Here is a 22,550-nt window from a genome sequence, read left to right as displayed (position 1 = left end):
TGTCTCCTATTGAAGGCAACTGTAGCAAAAACTCTGCATTGCATCGTTCCTCTGTTATTCTTCCTGGAAAAGTATGATGCAAATTATAACTGGGCGTTATCATTCCCTTTGTCAATGGGGGGGTCTCCTCACACAGTCCAAGCAGTGCTAGTCGTGTTGGACTGTTTAGGGACAACACCCTAGTGACAACCAGGCATCAATTTAGTTATACATTTCCAGGAGGAATAACAGAGGAACGATACATTGCAGAGTTCTAAAAATAAGATGCTCCAGATTTGTTATGTCATGGGGAATACAACACGTCAGGAGAGCGGACAGGTCCTCTGACTAATTGTGGTTGATCTGTGGCATCCAATCCGAAGACCTCGAAGTATTGCAAAACAACAGCTCCTATCATGCTGGGAGTTGTAGTTCTAGAGCCAGTGGAGAGAACTTTTTTTTTTTTGTAGTAGCCAGAAAATGAGAATTACGATAGACATCAACCGAAAAATGAGAATCGAATGCAAAAACCTCCTTCTGTATCACTGCAGCGTATACACGTGTCACACGGTAAGAACACGCATGGACAGGAGGTCACTTGTCTATGCCGTATGTCACACATTGCTATCACTGGCAGGCAGAGTGCATCGGGCACCACTTCATCTGACAGCATTACACAGACGTACACAGGACCTATGCCGGCCGGTGGATAAATAACAATGGATGGCGCCAGAGGGGGCAACGCATGAAATGTATATACGCCTGGAGGGGCAGGTACACACAAGCTGGATTACATGGGCACAGCGTGGCATGACAACTCACACGATGACATACAGGGTGAGGGCACCACCTATTAACCCTTATGAGCTCACAGACAGGGCTCTGGGAATGGACTATACACACACAGGTAAGGCACTGTACACATCGAGGGCACACACAGGACAGCACCATTCTAGAATTTTTGTGACCCGAACCCAACAAGTGACAGCACACTGACCGCAGCACACACGGCCAGTACGACCGCAGCACTGAGGAGGCAGGTGACATCGGTACAAAGCCGAAATGTTGCTGCTATGTGAGATGCTGCTGATACCGTCTGCATTTATCTAGTGGTACACACATGTCAGCGCTATACCCGGGCAGGTGGTAGTGGTATACCGCTGCTGACATGTGGCAGTTGGAAGTGGCACACGTGTCACTATACATGTGCAGGTGACATGGGTACAATACATGTGGCAGGTGACAGCACTAGGATATAACAACACTTATAAAACAATTCCAGATGGCCAAACGTCACACGCGTGGCAGGAGATAATGTCACATATCAGTACATACAGGTGACAGCACACACATGTGGCAGGAGATAAAACCAGTGACATGTCACATATCAGTACATACAGGTGTCAGGACAGCACATACATGTAACAGGTGCACATATGACGTGACAATGCCATGACACATGGGTACATAGAGGTGACAGGACAGCACATACATGTGGCAGGGGATAACATACCAGTGACATGTCACACATGGGTACATAGAGGTGACAGGACATCACATACATGTGGTAGGGGATAACATACCAGTGACATGTCACACATCGGTACATAGAGGTGACAGGACATCACACACATGTGGCAGGGGATAACATACCAGTGACATGTCACACATCAGTACATGCAGGTGACAGGAGAGCACATACATGTGGCAGGGGATAACATACCAGTGACATGTCACACATGGGTACATAGAGGTGACCGGACAGCACATACATGTGGCAGGGGATAACATACCAGTGACATGTCACACATCAGTACATGCAGGTGACAGGACATCACACACATGTGGCAGGGGATAACATACCAGTGACATGTCACACATCAGTACATGCAGGTGACAGGACAGCACATACATGTGGCAGGGGATAACACACCAGTGACATGTCACACATCAGTACATGCAGGTGACAGGACATCACACACATGTGGCAGGGGATAACATACCAGTGACATGTCACACATGGGTACATAGAGGTGACAGGACATTACACACATGTGGCAGGGGATAACATACCAGTGACATGTCACACATCAGTACATGCAGGTGACAGGACATCACACACATGTGGCAGGGGATAACATACCAGTGACATGTCACACATCAGTACATGCAGGTGACAGGACAGCACATACATGTGGCAGGTGCACGTATGACGTGACAATGCCATGACACATGGGTACATGCAGGTGACAGCAGGCATGGAGCAGCACACCGGGGGTCCTTACCTTGGCTTTGCCGGCCTCCAGCTTCCTCTTCCTCTCCTGCTCCTCCTCGTCCATGCCGGCCCCTGCACACACAGCAATGCGCAGTGTTACCAGCGGCCTCTGCTCGCTCCCATCTCCACGTAAACATTCGGCGCGCCGCAGTGACGTCACCAGCCCGCGCCCGGGCGCCTCCACTGGCAGCTGTACAGCCCCCTCAGCTGTCACCTGTACTGCCCCCAGTGCACAGGAGCCGCTCTGTCCATCATCTGTCAGTGCACCTGGCCATGGTGGGGGTATTGCCTCAGAGGACCCCCAGATGGCTGATATTACTGGGTGACTTGTCCTTATCCCAGAGGCTACGACAACATGGTAATTCGCGAGTCGCTGTAAAATTGCACCCAAATTTTCTCCCATAGCCCCAAAAAATTAAAATTGTGGTGCAGTCATTCTGTGATTTGACCAGGACTGGTGGGTGATGACATGGAGCCACAGCTTTAGGTTTAACTGGGGGCAGTGTGTTTACAGGCTGCTTTCTGTAAGAAACAGCGCCACACCTGTGCTCGGGTAGTGCCTGGTATTGCAGCCCAGCTCCATGGACTGAATCGTGATCAGGCATGGTGTCTCTCGGGATGACAAAGAAGCTCCTCCATCTGCTCCTTTCTCCATTAACCCCTCATGTGACTCCCCTGATCACTATAGATTATAGATACAGTAAAAGCTCATCCAGATCCATGGACAAGCATCAGAAGAAGAGTACCCTCAGCTTCAAGGGGGTCTCCACTTTGGACAATCTCTTCTGGTTAGAGGGGTCACTTGACAATAAGCTGATCACAGCCTGTCCTCCTGCTAGGACATAGGTATTCATTGTATAAATATGTATGCAGTGAGCTCCCCCTAGTGGCGGCTGCAGGTGGCTAGAATTTTATCATTTAAAAAAGGCATACCTCCCAACTTTTTGGACCGTCAAAGAGGGACATTGTGAAAGATTCACTTTTCTTGCATATTTATATACGTCAATAGTTTTTTTATTTACACAATAGCGCACAAATTATCTGAATATAAAAATTTTGAAAATCCAAACTGCATGAAATACTGAAGTCATTTACAAGGCGAGCTCTAATATACAGATAGGAACCAGGGAAACACATTCTAGATCAATATTGTAAATGTAATAATGCACATCTATACCTCAGATCAAAAAGAGGGGCATTTAGGGTCCATTCAGACGTCCGCAAGTGTTTTGCGGTCCGCAAATTGTGGATCCGCAAAACACCGGACCGCACATGGCCGGCACCCCAATAGAAATGCCTTTTCTTGTCCGTGTCCGCGGATAAGAATAGGACATGCTCTATTATTTTGCGGGCTGCGAAACGGAAGTGCGGACTGTGTGCTGTCCGCATCCGCACTTCCGTTCCGCGGCCCCATTGAAAATGAATGGGTCCATTCACACGGACTTGTGAATGGATCCTTAAGGAGCAAAGAGGGACATCGGTCAAAAAGAGGGACACTTGGGTGGTATGAAAAGAGGTCATCCCATGATATAAACTAAACCCTATGCACAAGATAGGGGATACACATCTGATTGATGGGGGGCTGACTGCTGTGACACACACCAGTCACGAGGGTCCCCCGTTCCCTGAATGAATGGAGCAGAGGTCAAGCAATGCATGCTGCTACTCCTGTCATTTTCTATAGGACTGCCAGAGCCAGGCTCGGACTGGCCCACAGGGGTACAGGTAAATCCCCCCGGTGGGCCCCTGAGCACTACATACATATTCTCAATGTACAGAACCTCAACCAGGACCTACCTTCTCAAAGTTGCTGCAGGGACCCCCATATTCAATAATCTGGTAGCATCTTGCTGCGGTGTGAGCAGGTAATATTTGAATGTATCCGTACGGTGGGCCTCCAAAATAAATTTTACTGGTGGGCCCGAGGCACCCCAGTCCGACACTGGCCAGAGCTGCACAGGATAAGGTGGCCCCCCATGGGTGTCCTGAGCTCCCATTCTGGGGGAGCTTGAATGGAACAGTGCCGCTCCATTCAACGTCCATGGGACTGATGGAGGCAGCCGTTACAGCGCTCAGTGCTCTTGACCCCCATTCTAGTGATTGTGGGGGTCCCAGCAGTAGGTGGATAGCTCATATATCACAGAAATACTAATCTTATAAGTAAATAATTATTGATAATTCATTGTATAATAAATGCCTTCTCACCACAAAAAAAATTAATAATAATAATTTCCTCTTAAGGCACTTTCACACTTGCGGCAGAGTGATCCGGCAATCTGCATGCAAACGGACAGCATTTGTAGACGGTTCTGGATGCGGATCCGTCTCACAAATGCATTGCAAGAACGGATCCGTCTCTCCGTTTGTCATACGGACAAACTGATCCAGCATTCCGGTATTTTTATTGCCAGATCCGGCACTAATACATTTCAGTGTAAATTAATGCCGGATCCGGCAACTGATCTGGAGTTTTGGACGGAGATAATGGCTGCAGTATTTCCTCCGTCTAAAACGCTGTTCAGTGACTGAACTGAAGACGTCCTGACGCATCCTGAACAGATTGCTCTCCATTCAGAATGCATGCGGATATGCCTGATCAGTTCTTTTCCGGTATAGAGCCCCTGTGACGGAACTCAGTGCCGGAAAAGAAAAACGCTTGTGTGAAAGTAGCCTTAGTTATCTACATCTAAGCCAAATAGATGGCATGCCAACAGGGACTAGCACCCAGCTTTCCTGGGGTCCTGATCACTAATTATTATTAATTATGTACCACTTTAGGCTACTTTCACATCTGCATTTTCCTGTCCGGTTTTGAGATCCGGCAGAGGACCTGAGAACCACAGGAAAATGCATCCGTTTGAATAACACAACCGGCTGCATCCGCTGAGAACGGTTCCACTTGTAATATGTAATAACTGAACATGCCGGATCTGGCGTCAAATACCATTGTAGTCAATAGGTGCCGGATCCTGGTTTTTTCATGTCAGAAAAAAACGGATCCGGCACCATTGACTTACATGGTTTTTGATGCCAGATCCGGCATGTTCAGTTTCCCATGCCACACACGAAAACGCAGCTTGCAGTGTTTATTTGTCTGGCATTAAAACGCAGCAAAATGGAACTGAACGTATTCTGGCGCGCTCCGTTCCTGTTTGTTCAGTTTTGTCCCCATTGACAATGAATGGGGACAAAACTGAAGCGTTGTCCTCCGGTTTTGAGCTCCTCTGCCGTTTCTCAAAACAAGAAAGGAAAACGCAGATGTGAAAGTAACCTTACTCATCTATCATGCGGGTCTCCAGTTGTTGGTGGCCATTTTGGTTGTCACCCAGCTTTCCCATAAACAGATAGAATTAAGAGAAGGCTGAATGCTGTCCAGGAAGATAAGCCAGACCATGAGAGAAGACAAGAGAGGAAAAGCAGAAACAATGTGAGTCCTTATGTCTTATCTGCTCCACATACCAGAGCAGTGCTGGGGGAATGCCGGGACAAGTGGCAGGAACTGGACGGACTGGTCTCCAGCGGGTTTGCCTCCCTGCCTCTTACCATCGACCTGACATTCAAGGCTCCACTGTGACTTTCGGTTGCGGTAAAACAGATTTTTTTTCTCAATAGAGGAATACTGCAATATTGGTGATCTCCAACCCATCCAACTGCATATCTTCCAACTAGGGCTGCAGTAAACGATTATTTTAGTAATCTAGTATTCTACCGATAATTGTTTATGATTAATCGAGTGATCTAATAAGAAAACATGAATTAATAGACTGTTTTCCTTTATAAAAACTCAGACCCCCTGCCATCAGTCCCCAACACCCTTCGTTCCCTCCTGTGCGATCAGCCCTAGTGCATCAGTTCCTCCCAGTGCCATCAGCTCCGTTCCCCCCAGTGCCATCAGCTCCACTATCCCCCGGTGCCATCAGCTGCCCTCTCAGTGCCACCAGCTGCCACCTCAGTGCCATCAGCTGCCACCCCAGTGCCACCAGCTTGCGCCCCAGTGACATCAGGTGCAAAACCAGCTTGCCTCCCAGTACCATCAGGTTCCCCCCGTGCCACCAGCTTGCCCTCCAGTGCCATCAAGGCATAAGCTGTGGAGCAGCATCATGCCCGGTAGATGCCAGCTACCACAATAAGCTGCATAACCTGCATACCAGGTACATCATCTGTTACACCAGCCCCACTCCCCAGGCTCCTCACATCCTTGATCTTGTCCCGCTTCTGCTTGACATCAGGATCCAAAGGCTTCAGTGTGTCCTTGGCTTCCTGCAGCGCCCTCTCATGTTCCTCCCGGATCCGGGCGGGGGGCGAGGCGATCCCGTCCTCTTCATGCTGCAGCCCAGGACCAAAGGGGTTGCGCTGCAGAGGAGGCTGCTGGAAGAACACTCCACACTGAAAGGCAGCAGACTGCTGACCGGCATGGCAGCTGGACGCGCGTGCAAAGTTTCCCTCAGTAGAGTGCAGCAAGGTACGGGCCAGCGGGTGACCACGGAGCGGTGAGTTTAGCAAGCGCCTCACTCCCACTCCGTGGTCACGTGACACAAACGAATCCTCGATGCAAAAAAATTGCATCGAGGATTTTTTTGGGTCGAATTACTCGATTCAATTGAGTAATTGTTTCAGCCCTAGTTCCAACCCTACAGACAGGGAGGAACAGTACACCTTGGAAGCCTCATTTTTGCATCAGGGATGCCATCCAATTATAGCTGAAAAACCCAATTTCTAGATCCACCAGATTACCAAGAAGTGGGCTCCTATGATACAAAACTAGAGAACCACCGAGTACCTCTAGAAGTTACCTACAGTCCAAATCTAGAGATTGTAAGGAGGATTGCTCCAAGATTGCTCAAATACGACAAAAAGATGACCATTTGAAATCCATTTTTCCAGACCCCCAATTCCTGTGCTATAGGCAGCCCCCTAACCTTAAAAACATCATTGTCAGAAACTCCCTGACCTCCCCAACAACAACAGAAACATTCCAGTACAACTAGACCAAATGTATGACCTGTCCATACATAAGGCCTACTGAGAAGGTACAGATTCCCAATACACATCAGAACTACAGATCCCAGGTACCTTCACCTGCACCATGCCTAATGTGGTCTACTTGATTATATGTACTGAATGTCCTACTAAGGCATCTGTGTCAATGAAACTGATCAGAAGGTAAGAACAAGAATGAACGCTCATCACCACACAATAAAAGAAGACGAGAAAGATCTGCCTGTACCAAAACATTTTTATAGTCAGGACCACAATATCACAGATATGAAAAGGAATTTTGAATCTCAGAGGGCTAAAAAGAAAATCTGGGAATACAAGCTCATGAAAACCTTTGAGAACATGGACTTAAAGGCTATGTACACCTTTTTTGTTTTATTATTGGATTGCTCTCATTTTGAGCTACAAATAATTTTCCAATTGGTCTTTTTTTAAATATGGAGTCCTTTTTTTCTGTACAGAGCTGAGATGCTCTAGAAGCAGCCTCTGGATTTGCTCTCTTTTCCGTCAGTTGGGTAGCTGACGGGCTCCTTATCTCTGCTCTCTGACATTATAATCGCTCATTATAGATCAGTTCTTATCTTACTGATAAGAATGTGGCTTAAATAAGTGTTTATGACCTCTTAGTAATTTAGAGACATGGGTTATTAGATGACCAGCACAAAGTGAACGTACCAGTCACATAGCAAGAAAAACAGTTTTAACCCTTTGTGACAGAAGAGCTCAATATTTTTCATGAAGGCCAATTGAAAATACGATTTTTAGCCAAAAATGAGTAAAAGGCAGTCATAAACAAAAATAGTCTTGTATCTATTTATGTCCTTCTAGAGGTCTAAAGGAATTTGGCCCTCAGACCTCTTGGGACATTGATTGTCATGGACGTTCCTGCGACAGGTGGCAGGATATCTGTGAGACTGGCAACACGTGGTTTGATCTGACAGGTTTTCCTTGTGGATCAATAGGCGTCTGTGTTGTTTCTGGTAATGGCCAACCCCTTGACTCAGGTGTTGCTTATGTGGTCTTTTAACATTCCTTATTTATAGTTGCTTCTCCCACAATGCTGTGCGGTTTATAGCTTCAGTTTTAGTTGTGGATTACTGGTGTGTGGATCTCGGTGGAGTTCCTGGTGCTTCCATAGCCTCTCTAAAGATAAGTCTTTCCTTTCCCTTTTTGTATTTTGTTTGGGTTCTGTGTGTTACATTTCCATATTGTTTGTATTAGGCCTGAAAGAGACTCCTGCTCGTCCTTCCTTTTGGATGAACAGGTAGTCTTGTCCCTGCCATTAGTACCAGGGTCCTATAGGGCTAGATAGTACTCTAGGTATTCCTGTGTATGAACACACCTACCTCTGGGGTCTGTTCATACTGGTAGTCAGTCAGGATTTTGGTTAGGGTTTCACTAGGAGGTGTCCATCTTCCTTCCCTAGTTCTCAGGCCTGATTCCCTGTTCCCCCCTTCCTTCTTATGCTCGGTGTGGTGTTTCCCTCCGACACCGAAGCCTGACATTGATATTCATGGACCATATATCTTTTAGGGGACATCAAACTGATATTGATCTGCTTTGCATCACTTGTCTCATCTCCCTCACACTATGTGCTGATGTGTAGAAATATGGGAATATTCTGATACTGTATTATAATATGTCTGCTGAAGAGACCTGAGTAGTCTCGAAAGCTGCAATGCTGTCAAATTGTCAGTTACCTATTAAAATGTATCAATCAAGGAATCTATTTTTTTGGTAATTTCTCAATTTTACATGGTTAAAAAGTGGCCATGACAGAGCCACAGTTCACCTATAACAGCTATAGCTTCAGTGCCCCCATTACAGATATCGTTGAAGACGGTGGACCCTAGAGAAGTACAATTTGGGCTATAGGGGAATAGAGTGGATCTGTCAAGTCTCCTATGTTCCCCTCTCTGAGGACATATTGAAGATGATATGCTGAGCACTAGTGATTACATTACTGAGCAGATTTGTCCTTCAGAGTCTGGAAAACCTGGGTGGCAACCACAATGGCAGTTGTAGTTGTGATGGACGCCACATTCAGGATTATAGCCATAGAGGGGTGCAGAGGTAGCAGTCCAACCCAGGTTCTCATGCCTTAGGGAGCCCAAAAGACACAAGTATTAAACACAGCACATGGTATGTTGACCACGGTGTGACCATGGGGGTGTGGAACAAATCTTGTATTGAAGTTCAAATTAGACAAATAGCCACTTGATAACCGAGGCTGGTGAAAAAACTTTAAAAATGACTTTGTCAGGACTTCTGTCTGAGGGCCACATAGGATAGATGGAGAAACATTGATCCTGGGGATATATAGTTTTCTATGGTTATATTTAATATTTTAATCTAAAAAGCTGTTTTATTGCTGATAGGACTCCTAGAACATTTGTGTCCTGCTTATCGTGTCCAATCGTAGAGAAAGCCTGAGAGTCCTGGTTTCAGCTACCCACTCATAGAAAAAGCTTGTGAGTCCTGCTTCCCTGCCTACTCTTAGAGAAAACTTATGAATACTGTATCCCCCAACCAAACACAGAGAGAGCCTGTGAGTCCAGCTTCACCCACCTACACACAGAGAACATGCGAGTCCTACATCCCCATCCACAGCTTGCACATAGAGAAAACCAATGAGTCTGGCTTCTCCCGTCCACTCATATAAAAAAAAGTCCTGCTTCTTCCACCCACTTATACAGAAAACCTGTCCTGGTTCCCTGCCCACTTATAGAGAAAGTCTGTGAGTCCTGCTTCTCCCGCCCACATACAGAAAGAGCCTGTGAGTCCTGCTTCTCCCGCCCACATGCAGAAAGAGCCTCTGAGTCCTGCTTCTCCCGCCCACATACAGAAAGAGCCTGTGAGTCCTACTTCTCCCGCCCACATGCAGAAAGAGCCTCTGAGTCCTGCTTCTCCCGCCCACATACAGAAAGAGCCTGTGAGTCCTGCTTCTCCCGCCCACATACAGAAAGAGCCTGTGAGTCCTGCTTCTCCTGCCCACATACAGAAAGAGCCTGTGAGTCCTGCTTCTCCCGCCCACATACAGAAAGAGCCTGTGAGTCCTGCTTCTCCCGCCCACATACAGAAAGAGCCTGTGAGTCCTGCTTCTTCCACCCTCTTATACAGAAAACCTGTGAGTCCTGCTTCCCTGCCCACTCGTGGATAAAGTCTGTGAGTCCTGCGTCCCCTGCCCACATACAGAGAGAGCCTGTAAGTCCTGCATCTCCCACCCACATACAGAGAGAGCATGTGAGTCCTGCTTCTCCTGCCCACATACAGAGAGAGCCTGTGAGTCCTGCTTCTCCCGCCCACATACAGAGAGAGCCTGTGAGTCCTGCTTCTCTCGCCCACATACAGAGAGAGCCTGTGAGTCCTGCTTCTCCCACCCTCATACAGAAAGAGCCTGTGAGTCCTGCTTCTCCTGTCCACATACAGAGAGAGCCTGTGAGTCCTGCTTCTTCCACCCTCTTATACAGAAAACCTGTGAGTCCTGCTTCCCTGCCTACTCGTGGAGAAATTCTGTGAGTCCTGCATCCCCTGCCCACATACAGAGAGAGCCTGTAAGTCCTGCATCTCCCACCCACATACAGAGAGAGCCTGTTAGTCCTGCTTCTCCCACCCACATACAGAGAGAGCCTGTGAGTCCTGCTTCTCCCGCCCACATACAGAAAGAGCCTGTGAGTCCTGCTTCTCCCGCCCTCATACAGAAAGAGCCTGTGAGTCCTGCTTCTCCCGCCCACATACAGAGAGAGCCTGTGAGTCCTGCTTCTTCCACCCTCTTCTTATACAGAAAACCTGTGAGTCCTGCTTCCCTGCCTACTCGTGGAGAAAGTCTGTGAGTCCTGCGTCCCCTGCCCACATACAGAGAAAGCCTGTGAGTCCTGCTTCTCCCGCCCACATACAGAGAGAGCCTGTGAGTCCTGCTTCTCCCGCCCAAATACAGAAAGAGCCTGTGAGTCCTGCTTCTCTCGCCCACATACAGAGAGAGCCTGTGAGTCCTGCTTCTCCCGCCCTCATACAGAAAGAGCCTGTGAGTCCTGCTTCTCCCGCCCACATACAGAGAGAGCCTGTGAGTCCTGCTTCTTCCACCCTCTTATACAGAAAACCTGTGAGTCCTGCTTCCCTGCCTACTCGTGGAGAAAGTCTGTGAGTCCTGCGTCCCCTGCCTACATACAGAGAGAGCCTGTAAGTCCTGCATCTCCCACTCACATACAGAGAGAGCCTGTGAGTCCTGCATCTCCCACCCACATACAGAGAGAGCCTGTGAGTCCTGCTTCTCCCACCCACATACAGAGAGAGCCTGTGAGACCTGCTTCTCCCGCCCACATACAGAAAGAGCCTGTGAGTCCTGTTTCTCCCGCCCTCATACAGAAAGAGCCTGTGAGTCCTGCTTCTCCCGCCCACATACAGAGAGAGCCTGTGAGTCCTGCTTCTTCCACCCACATACAGAAAGAGCCTGTGAGTCCTGCTTCTCCCGCTCACATACAGAGAGAGCCTGTGAGTCCTGCTTCTTCCACCCTCTTATACAGAAAACCTGTGAGTCCTGCGTCCCCTGCCCACTCGTGGAGAAAGTCTGTGAGTCCTGACTCCTGCGTCCCCTGCCCACATACAGAGAGAGCCTGTAAGTCCTGCATCTCCCACCCACATACAGAGAGAGCCTGTTAGTCCTGCTTCTCCCACCCACATACAGAGAGAGCCTGTGAGTCCTGCTTCTCCCGCCCACATACAGAAAGAGCCTGTGAGTCCTGTTTCTCCCGCCCTCATACAGAAAGAGCCTGTGAGTCCTGCTTCTCCCACCCACATACAGAGAGAGCCTGTGAGTCCTGCTTCTTCCACCCACATACAGAAAGAGCCTGTGAGTCCTGCTTCTCCCGCTCACATACAGAGAGAGCCTGTGAGTCCTGCTTCTTCCACCCTCTTATACAGAAAACCTGTGAGTCCTGCGTCCCCTGCCCACTCGTGGAGAAAGTCTGTGAGTCCTGCATCTCCCACCCACATACAGAGAGAGCCTGTGAGTCCTGTTTTCCCCACCCACTAGTGAACTCCTGTGAGTCTTGTCTCCTCCTCCCACACACAATGATTGACAGCTTTTCTTATAAGTACATGTCAGCAGGGAGAGCTGTCAATCACTCTGTGTAGGTCGAGGCTCCAGAACTTATGACAGCAAGAAGGTTATCTAGTGGTTCTGGTCCACTTGATACATGAACGCTTTTCTTGTGCATTCATAACAGCCATGGCTGCCAATTCTGCTCCCATGACGGTTATTGCCCTGCTTTTCCAGACTCCTTAAAGGGAACCTGTCGTCAACTTTATGGTGCCCATACTAACGTAAGCATTAAGTAGAGACATGTGAGTTGATTTCAGCGGTCTGTCATTTAAAAGTTAAAAGTAAGTGGTTGCCGAGAACCACAATCATTGCAGACTGGGCCTGGAAAAGAGTCACGGCCACCTGAGAAGAGTCATGGTTATTCGTGAATCCCTGCTCTCTTGACCACCTGCTGATGACTGACAGTCTTCTACCTGGTTTTCTCTCTTTCTCTCTAGGAGAGATCTGCCAACCATCAGCAGATGGGCGAGAGAGCAGGAGATTAGGAATAACCAGGACTCTTCTCATGTAGATTTGACTCTTTTCAAGGCCTGGGCTGCAATGATTATGATGCTGGTTCTCGGCAACCACTTACTTTTAGCTCATGAGTGACACACCGCTGACATCAGCATTTCTGTCAGTATTTTATGCTGCCCTTGGTGGGATCAGCATAAAGTTGATGACAGGTTCCCTTTAAGGGCAAATCTATCAATGAGGAGGTCACTGCATCAGTCCCTGGAGGTAGGACCGCAGCTCCTGTGGTTGGACTTCTGCAGGGATGCCTCTAATTGTGACGTTGTTCCGGCGCGACCTGTCCTCCAGGTCTGTGAGCTTGTGCTTTATTGCTTCAATTTCTTCTGTGAGGTCGTTGTGAGCGTCGATAAGTTGGTTGTGTGAGGACGCAAATTCTCCCAATTTTGTTTCAGCATGTGACTTCCTCCCTTCCAGCTCAGAGACAGAGAAAGGAGATAGAAGTGAGGCCATATGGTTTTGTAATGATGTGTTAAGTGCCAGTAACATTTCTTTTAGAAGAGAGCCAGAGGCCGGCATATCTGATGTTGGAAAGTCCTGGAGGTGTGTATCAGACTGTTCGCTGTTGTTAGTGGACCGGGATTGTGTCTTGTTTGCTGCAGGAGCTGTTGGTTATGGCGGCTGTCATTGGGGGAGTTATACTGTTAAGGCGCGTGGTTTGCGGAGTGCAGGCTCCCTCTGCAGCTCTCTTGTGGCTGGGAGGAGAGCGGCATGTCCGCACTGCTTTGTGCGCTTATCATGTGAGAAGGGGATCGGGGGCAGGGTTCCGTATCATCTCCCGGTTCTTCAGTGGCGGGAGAGCTATCTTCTCGGCTCGTTGGTGAGAAGCGCGCACTTCCGCCGCCATGATGCCCCCGTTCCTTGTCGAAATAAAAGCTCAGTTTACCTTGCGCTTTCACTGAGCGCTTGCCCCTTGTCATCATCGGTGTCTGGGACATGAGAGCAGGAAGAAATGCGCCGGTTTCCAGGGCTGTGTTGCTGGATAGTCGCTGCTGTACCGGAGGAGCGCAGCTCTTAGGCGGTCATCTTCCACGGCAGCAAGCCACGCCCCACCCTTTAAGGGCAAATCTGTCTAGTCATGTAATGAGCAGCTTCCGAGGGACATAACTAAGCACACTTGTCTTTCCGGACTCGTAACGTGTCTTTCTTCTTCAGTGTTTGATATTCGGTGGAGCCGCGGAGCGTTACACCTGTCCGCTCTCTTTAATCGCTCCAGTTCGTCGAAGGCACGACTCACATTTCACTTTGGTTTTGCTTTTAAAACATCCACAAAGACAAAAACTTCATGAAAGGCAGAGCGTGTGCGTAAATATGTTCCCAGCGCCACACTCTAATTCATATTTATGAGAGACGAATTGTCTCTGCTCTCCCGGCCATAAATTACCACTTCAGGAAGCCATTGTTGCCTTGCGAGGATGTGAAGAGTCCCCGCAGCGGAGGGAAGGAGACAAGATGGAATACATGAATATTAAGTAGGCATTGTTCACGCAACTCGCAAGAAGCAAGCTCGCTTCTTCAAAGGCACGCATAGAAAGGCTTACCTTCCATCAGATAGCTGACCGCATGGTATAAACTATAGAGCAGCAAATATTGTATATAGGGACATCATAGGATGAGGGGTCTCCTGCCCAATGTCCTCCTCTATTGGCTCCTAAGAATAAGAGAAGTGATGAAAAAATGGCAAATCAGCCATTTTGACCCTTTTTACCGTTACGCCATTTGCAGCATTTTCAGACGCGGTGATGCCCATGATGATTATATTTTTTGTTATTGATGCTTTTATTTTTTTATTCTACGTTAAGGGGGGGGGTGATTAAAGTTTTTATATTTTTTTATTTTTTATATTTTTTTTACATTTTTTAAACTTTTTTATGGTTTTGTAGCTCATGTTTGACGCTACAAGACTCACTATTTTTTTTTTATTTTATTCTGTACCATCATGTTTCACAAAGATCCATGATGAGAGAAGAATTGCTCATTTCTTATGTTGGTCTGCCACCTGCTGGCCAAAATAATAATTGCAGCTCCAATACCCTGGGTCTCTTCAGAGAGACCCAATGTATTGAATTTAATTACCGGCATCCTCAATGGCCGCAGAGGATGCCGGTAAGAAGCCCGTTTTTTTTTAGCTTTTAGATGCCATGATCACACTTGATCATGGCATCTAAAGGCTTTAATGACCGCGATCAGCATTATTTCAGGTCGCGGTCATTTTCTGCATGTCTCTGCTGTTTGAAACAGCGGAGAATCGCAGGCCATGGCGCCCGCTGCACTTGCGAGCAGGCGCCATGTTTACCCATTGCTCCAGCGCCGTACATGAACGGTGCTGGTAGCAAAAGGGTTAAGCTTTTTTTTTTTTTTTTTTTTTTTATGAAAGAAAAAAAGGGAAAGAATGTGTGTGTGTACGTAGTGTGCTATACTATTCCTAAAACAAATAACTATAGCTTTAAATTTTTTTAACTTTTTATTTTTTTTGTAATTTTTTTACTTTTATTTTTTTATATATTTTTTTAAATCATGGATCATGGAACAAAGTGAAATAATCCATTTCTGCCAAAGTCAGGGCAGGAAGAGGTTAATTGACAGACAGCAGGATCACAGATAGATTAACGACCAGCAGGGGTCACACTCACATTAAGTATTTTAGCTGAGCGCCCCTCTCCTGTCTTTTCTTTACCGCGACAGCCATTCCCAACGATCAGATATCCGGAGACCACTTTGACTGGTCTTCAGGATCTTCATTGTGACCGCAGCTGTCTAATGGCAGCGCGTTCACAGCGATCGGCAGCACAACAGGGTGCCGACAGATCTGAATGTAACCTGCGGCTTTTATATGGCGGGTTACAGCTAACAGCTTACTGTCCCTATGTACCAAGTTGGGTGGTGGTAAGTAAGTGGTAATATGAGAGTCACCGTGGTGTTCAGCTGATGTCTGTGGATCCAGCTCCTGAGACTGGCAGCTACAGGGGAAATGTTGTATTACATACTGTACGTTATCTCAAATGAATGGCTTTGCATTCAGTACATGGGACGGGTCTGCAAGAGCAGCAGGATGACGAGATGAGATTAACCCTTTAAAACAGTGATAAATAGATCACAGACTTCTATTTAATGGTACTTCAGAGATTATACTGCTTAATATATCAAGGATCATATAGAACAGGAGTCGGCAACCTGCGACACACGTGCCAGAGGCACCAGAGCCTATTTTGCTGGCACGCCAGCTGTCACCAAATGACGGCAAGTCTTTTCAGTCAATGCCATTTGTTACTTGCCCCGCCGCGCTGTGTATTAATGAAAACAATCTTTTCATGCTTCACGCCCTGCACAGAGGAACGATAGCAGTGTGGGTCTCTGCTGCCTGCCCGCCACCTCGCTGCTCCTGCTGCGCTGCTGCCTGCCTGTCACCTCACTGCTGCCTGCCCGCCACCTCGCTGATCCTGCAATGCTGCTGCCTGCCTGTCACCTCGCTGCTCCTGCTGCGCTGCTGCCTACCTGTCACCTAACTGCTCTTGCTGCCTGCCTGCCACCTCGCTGCTCTTGCTGCGCTGCTGCCTGCCTGTCACCTCACTGCTCCTGCTGCGCTGCTGCCTGCCTGTCACCTCGCTGCTCCTGCTGCGCTGCTACCTGCCTGTCACCTCGCTGCTGCTGCCCGCCCGCCACCTCGCTGCTCCTGCTGCGCTGCTGCCTGCCTGTCACCTCACTGCTGCCTGCCCGCCACCTCGCTGATCCTGCTGCACTGCTGCCTTCCTGTCACCTCGCTGCTCCCTGCCTGTCACCTAGCTGCTCCTGCTGCGCTGCTGCCTGCCTGTCACCTCACTGCTGCCTGCCTGCCACCTCGCTGATCCTGCAATGCTGCTGCCTGCCTGTCACCTCGCTGCTCCTGCTGCGCTGCTGCCTGCCTGTCACCTAACTGCTCTTGCTGCCTGCCTGTCACCTCGCTGCTCCTGCTGCGCTGCTGCCTGCCTGTCACGTCACTGCTCCTGCTGCACTGCTGCCTGCCTGTCACCTCGCTGCTCCTGCTGCGCTGCTGCCTGCCTGTCACGTCACTGCTCCTGCTGCACTGCTGCCTGCCTGTCACCTCGCTGCTCCTGCTGCGCTGCTACCTGCCTGTCACCTCGCTGCTGCTGCCCGCCCGCCACCTCGCTGCTCCTGCTGCGCTGCTGCCTGTTACCTCGCTGCTCCTGATGCGCTGCTGCCTGTCACCTCGCTGCTCCTGCTGCGCTGCTGCCTGCCTGTCACCTCACTGCTGCTGCTGCTGCCTGCCCACCACCTCGCTGCTCCTGCTGCGCTGCTGCCTGCCTGTTACCTCGCTGCTCCCTGCCTGTCACCTAGCTGCTCCTGCTGCGCTGCTGCCTGCCTGTTACCTCGCTGCTCCTGATGCGCTGCTGCCTGTCACCTCGCTGCTCCTGCTGCGCTGCTGCCTGCCCACCACTTCGCTGCTCCTGCTACCTGCCTGTAACCTTGCTGCTCCTGCTGCGCTGCTGCCTGCCTGTCACCTCGCTGCTCCTGCTGCGCTGCTGCCTGTCACCTCGCTGCTCCTGCTGCGCTGCTGCCTGCCTGTCACCTCGCTGCTCCTGCTGCGCTGCTGCCTGCCTGGGAAAATGGAGGAACGAGCATCATGACTAATTTGGGGTGGGGGAGGATGGTGAGCCTGCATGTAATTGCTGCGGGGATGATGAGGAGGCAATTTTCTGACTACTTTGGGGTGCGGGATGGTGAGCCTAAATTTGATTGCTGCAGGGATGATGGGGTGCAAGCTTTCTGACTACTTGGGAGATGGAGGGGATGGTGAGCCCACATGTGATTCTTGGGGGGAAGGGGTTGGCGGGAGGATGGTGAGCCTGAACGTGATTGCTGGGGGGATTGGGGGCTGTTGATGACGGGAAACCAGCTTTCTGACTACTTTGGGGGGAGTGGTGAGCGTAAAAATGATTGCTGGGGGCATGGGGAACAAGTTCTTTGACTACTTGGGGGGGGGGGGAATGGTAAGTATGAATGTGACTACTCTGTGTGAGGGGTGAGATCTGGATGTACATGGGTTTGACCAGTATATGGGGCACCACTGTATGGCAGACAGTGGTGGGGAGGGCAGCCCTCAGTCAGTTAAAATTAGTGAGGGATGGTCTCCCCAACCGTCAGTACAGTGTGTGGTATGGCTGGTGGGGGGTCCCACATTTACTGGCCCCCCCATATATTGGTCCCTTAGGCAGATTCAGATGAGCAGTGACATGCTTTAATATCCATATATTTGCAGTAAGGTAATTTTTCAAAAAAGCTGGAAACTTTTTTAAAGGGAACCTGTCACCTAAAAAACGCCTCCCAAACTGCCAGCAAGCTGGCAGTATGTTTCTAAAGATCCTTTTCTTCCTCCGGTCAGATGCGCCAAAATCTTGAAACGCGCTATGTAACAGCAGAGTTTGAAGCGAAGGGGGCAGAGCTTCAAGTCAAGATAACCGTGCCCCCTTTTCCTGCCCTTTCGTCTCTGATTGACGGCTGATATTTTCGGCTGTTCAGCAAAGCCAGCCGAAGTCTCACACATGTGCCCTGACGTCTCTCTTAACGCGCCTGCGCATTGCTGTATGACGCTGTTAGGGAGGTGTAGGCCCCCGGGTGCAAGCGCTCGTTAAGACCGTGACACACGTTAATGTCTTGACTAGTGGAACCTGATGTAATGGAATTCAATTAAAATTTCAGGATAAATTTGATTCGCCGCGGAGATGAATTTCCTCGTGGTACCAAATCGATTTTACCTGAAATAGTATAAAAAAATAAATAAAGTCATACTTGCCTCCTCTATTTGCTCGCGACAGGCCAGCTGCCGCCATCTTGACTGAAGATCTCGCACAAAATCCCGCCCCAGAAATAACGTCTTTACGGGTCACGCGAGATTTCGCGCCCAGATCTTCAATCAAGATGGCGGCATCCGCCCGTTGCAAGCAAATATAGGAGGTAACTGTTATTTAATTTTTTATTTTTTTAAATTTTGCACTGTATTATTCCTATCAGATGCCGTGATCAGCTATGAACGTGGCATACGAGGGGTACAATGAAGGGGGGCGCAATCATTGCACCCACTACTTACAAAGAAATGAAGTACTTCATCACAAAGCGATTTTTTATTTTTTTTTGTAAAATTCAGCTAAGCAGCCGAATCGAAAGTTTGAGTACTTCGCTCATCTCTAGTCTTGACATGCGCTCGCACCCGGTAATGCTGGCGGTTTAGGAGGCGTTCTTAAGGTGACAGGTTTCCTTTATACTGTGCCCGTCAGACGGGCTTGTTGAGAATTTTGGGATGTTGCTAATAAATACCTGGTTTATGTCATGATGTTTGTGTTATATGACTTTGTATGGTATGGCACACTCATACAAAAAAGGTTGCCGAAGACAGATATATGACAAAGGGTTAACTCTTGATGGAACAGTGCTATGTTATCTGCCTGACACGTCACATTGACCTTCCTCCAACCATTACACTGCTCACCGACAAGATAACAAGATATTTTTGCTTTGTGATATACAGTATATCCAGTTATGTCAGGTTGTGTATAGCGGTGTAATAAGTCCATGCAGATACACTATATGGGGACAAATATTGGGACACCCACACCTTACACCTACAGGAGCTTTAATAAGATCCTATTCTAAATCTATAGGCATTAAAAGCTATGTACCCCTTTGGGGGCAATTTTTTTAATTATTGCTTTGTACTTTGTACTTTTCTTTGTACTTTTTTTGAGCTAAAAATCTATTTTTTTAATTGGTCTTTATTCAAAATACGGAGTCCTTTTTTGTGTGTACAGAGCTGGGATGCTGTAGTAACGGCCTGTGGATTTTTCGTCTTTTCCGTCATCTGGGGAGCAGACAGACTCCTTATCTCTGCTCTCTGACATTATCCTCACTTATTATAGCTCAGTTCCCATCTTACTAATAAGAACAGTAATGGCAGTGTGACAGAATGGCTCAATATTTTTAATAAAGGGCAATTGAAAATATGATTTTTAGCCACAAATGAGTAAAATGCTTTCATAAAAATAAATAAAAAAATTGCCTCCGAAGGTGTACATAGCCTTTAATATGGGGTTGGCCTCTTCTGAGAAGGCTTTCTACAATATTTTGGAGGGTGTCTGTGGGCATTTTCGTACATTCATGCAGAAGAGCATTTGTGAGGTCAAACACTGATGTTGGAGGAAAAGGCCTGACTCTTGATCATCTCCATTCTAGTTCATCTCGTAGGTGTTGGATAGGGTTGAGGTTAGGGCAGTGTGCGACCAGCTAAATTCTTCCAAACCAAACTCACCCAACCATGCCTTTATGGACTTAACTTTGTGCATGGGACATAGTCATGCTGGTACAGAAAAGAGTCTTCCCCAAAATGTTCCCACAAAGTTGGAAACACAATTGTCTAAAATGTCTTGATCTGCTGAAGAATTAAGATATCCCTTCACTGGAATTCAGGGGCCAAGGCCGACCCCTGAGAAACACCCCCATAGCATTATCCCTTCTCTACCAAACCTTGCAGCTGGCACAATACAGTCAGGCAGGTAACGTTCTCCTGGCATTCAGACTGCATGGCTAGGGCCTGGATTTTATACACCTGTGGTAATGTCAGACTGCATTGTTGGGGGCTGGATTTTATACACCTGTGGTAATGCCAGACTGCATGGTTTGGGGCTGGATTTTATAAACCTGTGGTAATGGCAGACTGCATGGCTACGTGCTAGATTTTATACACCTGTGGTAATGGCAGACTGCATGGCTAAAGGCTGCATTTTATACACCTGTGGCAATGGGGCTGAAAGAAATGTAATGCCCCAGAGTGGCATTACCACTTCTACACCCCACTACTGTCTTTATTGGTTAACCTAATGTCGTCATACATATTGCAGGACCGTCACACTGTGCATATCTATTTCCATTAAACTGTTTATGTTAACATGTAATGTGCCTGGTTCACCAGCAGGATGGCAGCATAAATGGCAGAGCTACAGGTACCTAGGATGGAACCTTTCCTTCCATTCCAACTCCCCTCTGTGGTGTGGTGGGCGTTTTCCCCACTTGCTGCAGGGAGCGAGGAATTTATTTTAGGGAAAGTTCAGAGTACCCCCTGCTAGGGGAAGGCAGCAGGAGCCCGTCCCTGTTCCATAGCCAGCCTGTTAGCACAGCAGAGCCAGAGAGCAACAGACGTAGCAAAGAGGAGTTTGCCTGCCATAGTTAATGCCAAAGCCTGCTGGAACCAAGACCAACCCTGAATCTGTTTGGAGAAACGTTTATTCAAGTAAAGCTGTTATCAACCTGATCACAAGGTCTGGACTCAATTTATTCTTCATCCCCTACTACTACCCCTTTTTTTTCTGCACTTCGGAAGGCCACGCCTGGGGTTCCAGCGTATCCAGGTAGGAGCACCGTGACACGTGCACAACACCATTAAGGGACATTTAGGCCACCCTACACCACTCTGGTATTCCTACACCTGGGTACCATCAACTACCACAGTATCTCTAAAAGGGGCCCTGTGCCCTTGTTGCTTCACTGCAACTGGCGTCACGACAAATATGTACTTCAAGAAACCCCAAGTAGTGCGCCCGACGAATGCTGCAGAAACACCTAAAGTCAGCGATGAAGCGGTGTGTCCTAATACTTTTCTCTATATAGAGTCCATAATTTGGGGGAACTATCCTACAACCACAGATATTATTCCTCAGGAACTCTTCGGCATTGGCGAATGAGAATCGCCTGGGCCCCTTAACAACCACCATAAAGGTTTTTTTTCTTTGCACTTTTTTCCATGCTCATTCCCACCCGACCATCACCCTCTTCCCTTAGTATACTCATAATTCCTTGCTGGTAGCCCAGTCTCCTACACTTTGGTGGGTAAACTGCAGTACAGAGAGGCGACATCCAAATGTCCTGTATATTACAATAGGGGATATACCGGGTTCAGCTACCAGCCCCAGCACTGCTAGACGTACCTTGTGGTCACACTGTAACACAATTAGCACAATCAGTGGAAGATGACGACCTTCATTATTGCTAATTAGGCTTCTCATTACCATCACAAAAATAGCTGAAATGGTAATTGAAATAAAAAACCTATTTCCTAAAGATGTACCGGAGCGTACAGCAGAACGATGACTGATAGGTGACAGTGACGGGCAGATTGTAGACGTTCTATATTCTCGCCTCTCCCCGGTTTTCACTGCTCCTTATGTCTGAGTTTTATAGGATTGGTATAAACATGAAGTCATAAGGGAGGAATCTAGAAGTAGGTCACAGATATCCAAAAATATATACATACAGCATGACAGATGCAGAGATGGGGGGATAGGACATAGATATGAGATATACAGTTAGGTCCATATATATTTGGACAGATACATTTTTCTCATTTCTGTTCTGCACATTACCACAATGGATTTTGAACACAATTCAGATGCAGTTGAAGTTCAGACTTTCAGCTTTAATTCAGTCGGTTGAACAAAATGATTGAACAAAAATGTAAGGAACTAAAGTGTTTTTTAAACTCAATCCCTTCATTTCAGGGGCTCAAAAGTAATTGGACAAATTCAATGATTGTAAATTAAAAGTTAATTTCTAATAATTGGTTGAAAACCCCTTGTTGGCAATGACTGCCTGAGGTCTTGAACTCACGGACGTCACCAGACGCTGTGTTTCCTCCTCTTTAAT

The 22,550-nt window shown here is 48.0% G+C and overlaps 2 protein-coding genes across 11 annotated transcripts in view; one reads left to right on the top strand and one right to left on the bottom strand.

Annotated features, from left to right (window-relative positions):
- Positions 1-2,391, bottom strand: part of AKAP9 (A-kinase anchoring protein 9) — a 241,452-nt gene extending 239,061 nt beyond the window's left edge. For 9 of the 10 annotated variants that reach the window (XM_044292944.1, XM_044292945.1, XM_044292948.1 and 6 more), the window contains exon 1: positions 2,265-2,333. In XM_044292944.1, the coding sequence (XP_044148879.1) occupies positions 2,265-2,318 (54 nt within the window). In that variant the 5' untranslated portion in view covers positions 2,319-2,333. Of the gene's footprint in view, positions 1-2,264 lie in introns of all 10 variants that reach the window. The other variant, XM_044292951.1, reaches the window with a different exon arrangement.
- Positions 2,392-7,429: 5,038 nt separating this feature from the next.
- Positions 7,430-12,284, top strand: LOC122939518 (uncharacterized protein KIAA0754-like). The gene is made up of 7 exons (XM_044295586.1): positions 7,430-7,606; positions 9,981-10,379; positions 10,565-10,651; positions 10,723-10,962; positions 11,037-11,276; positions 11,348-11,782; positions 11,859-12,284. Exons 1-7 carry the CDS (start codon positions 7,430-7,432, stop codon positions 12,282-12,284), a joined length of 2,004 nt encoding a protein of 667 aa, XP_044151521.1.
- Positions 12,285-22,550: the final 10,266 nt, after the last annotated feature.

This window comes from Bufo gargarizans, chromosome 5, assembly GCF_014858855.1.
Source record: "Bufo gargarizans isolate SCDJY-AF-19 chromosome 5, ASM1485885v1, whole genome shotgun sequence".
NCBI lineage: Eukaryota > Metazoa > Chordata > Amphibia > Anura > Bufonidae > Bufo > Bufo gargarizans.
This window is presented reverse-complemented; position numbering and strand designations above follow the sequence as displayed.

Coding starts and splice junctions, on each gene's coding strand:
- LOC122939518 (XM_044295586.1), top strand. CDS start 7,430: ATGAACGCTCATCACCACACAATAAAAGAAGACGAGAAAGATCTGCCT. Junction 7,607..9,980: donor TTGAGAACATGGACTTAAAG/GCTATGTACACC, acceptor GCCCACTTATAG/AGAAAGTCTGTGAGTCCTGC. Junction 10,652..10,722: donor CCCTCATACAGAAAGAGCCT/GTGAGTCCTGCT, acceptor CCTCTTATACAG/AAAACCTGTGAGTCCTGCTT.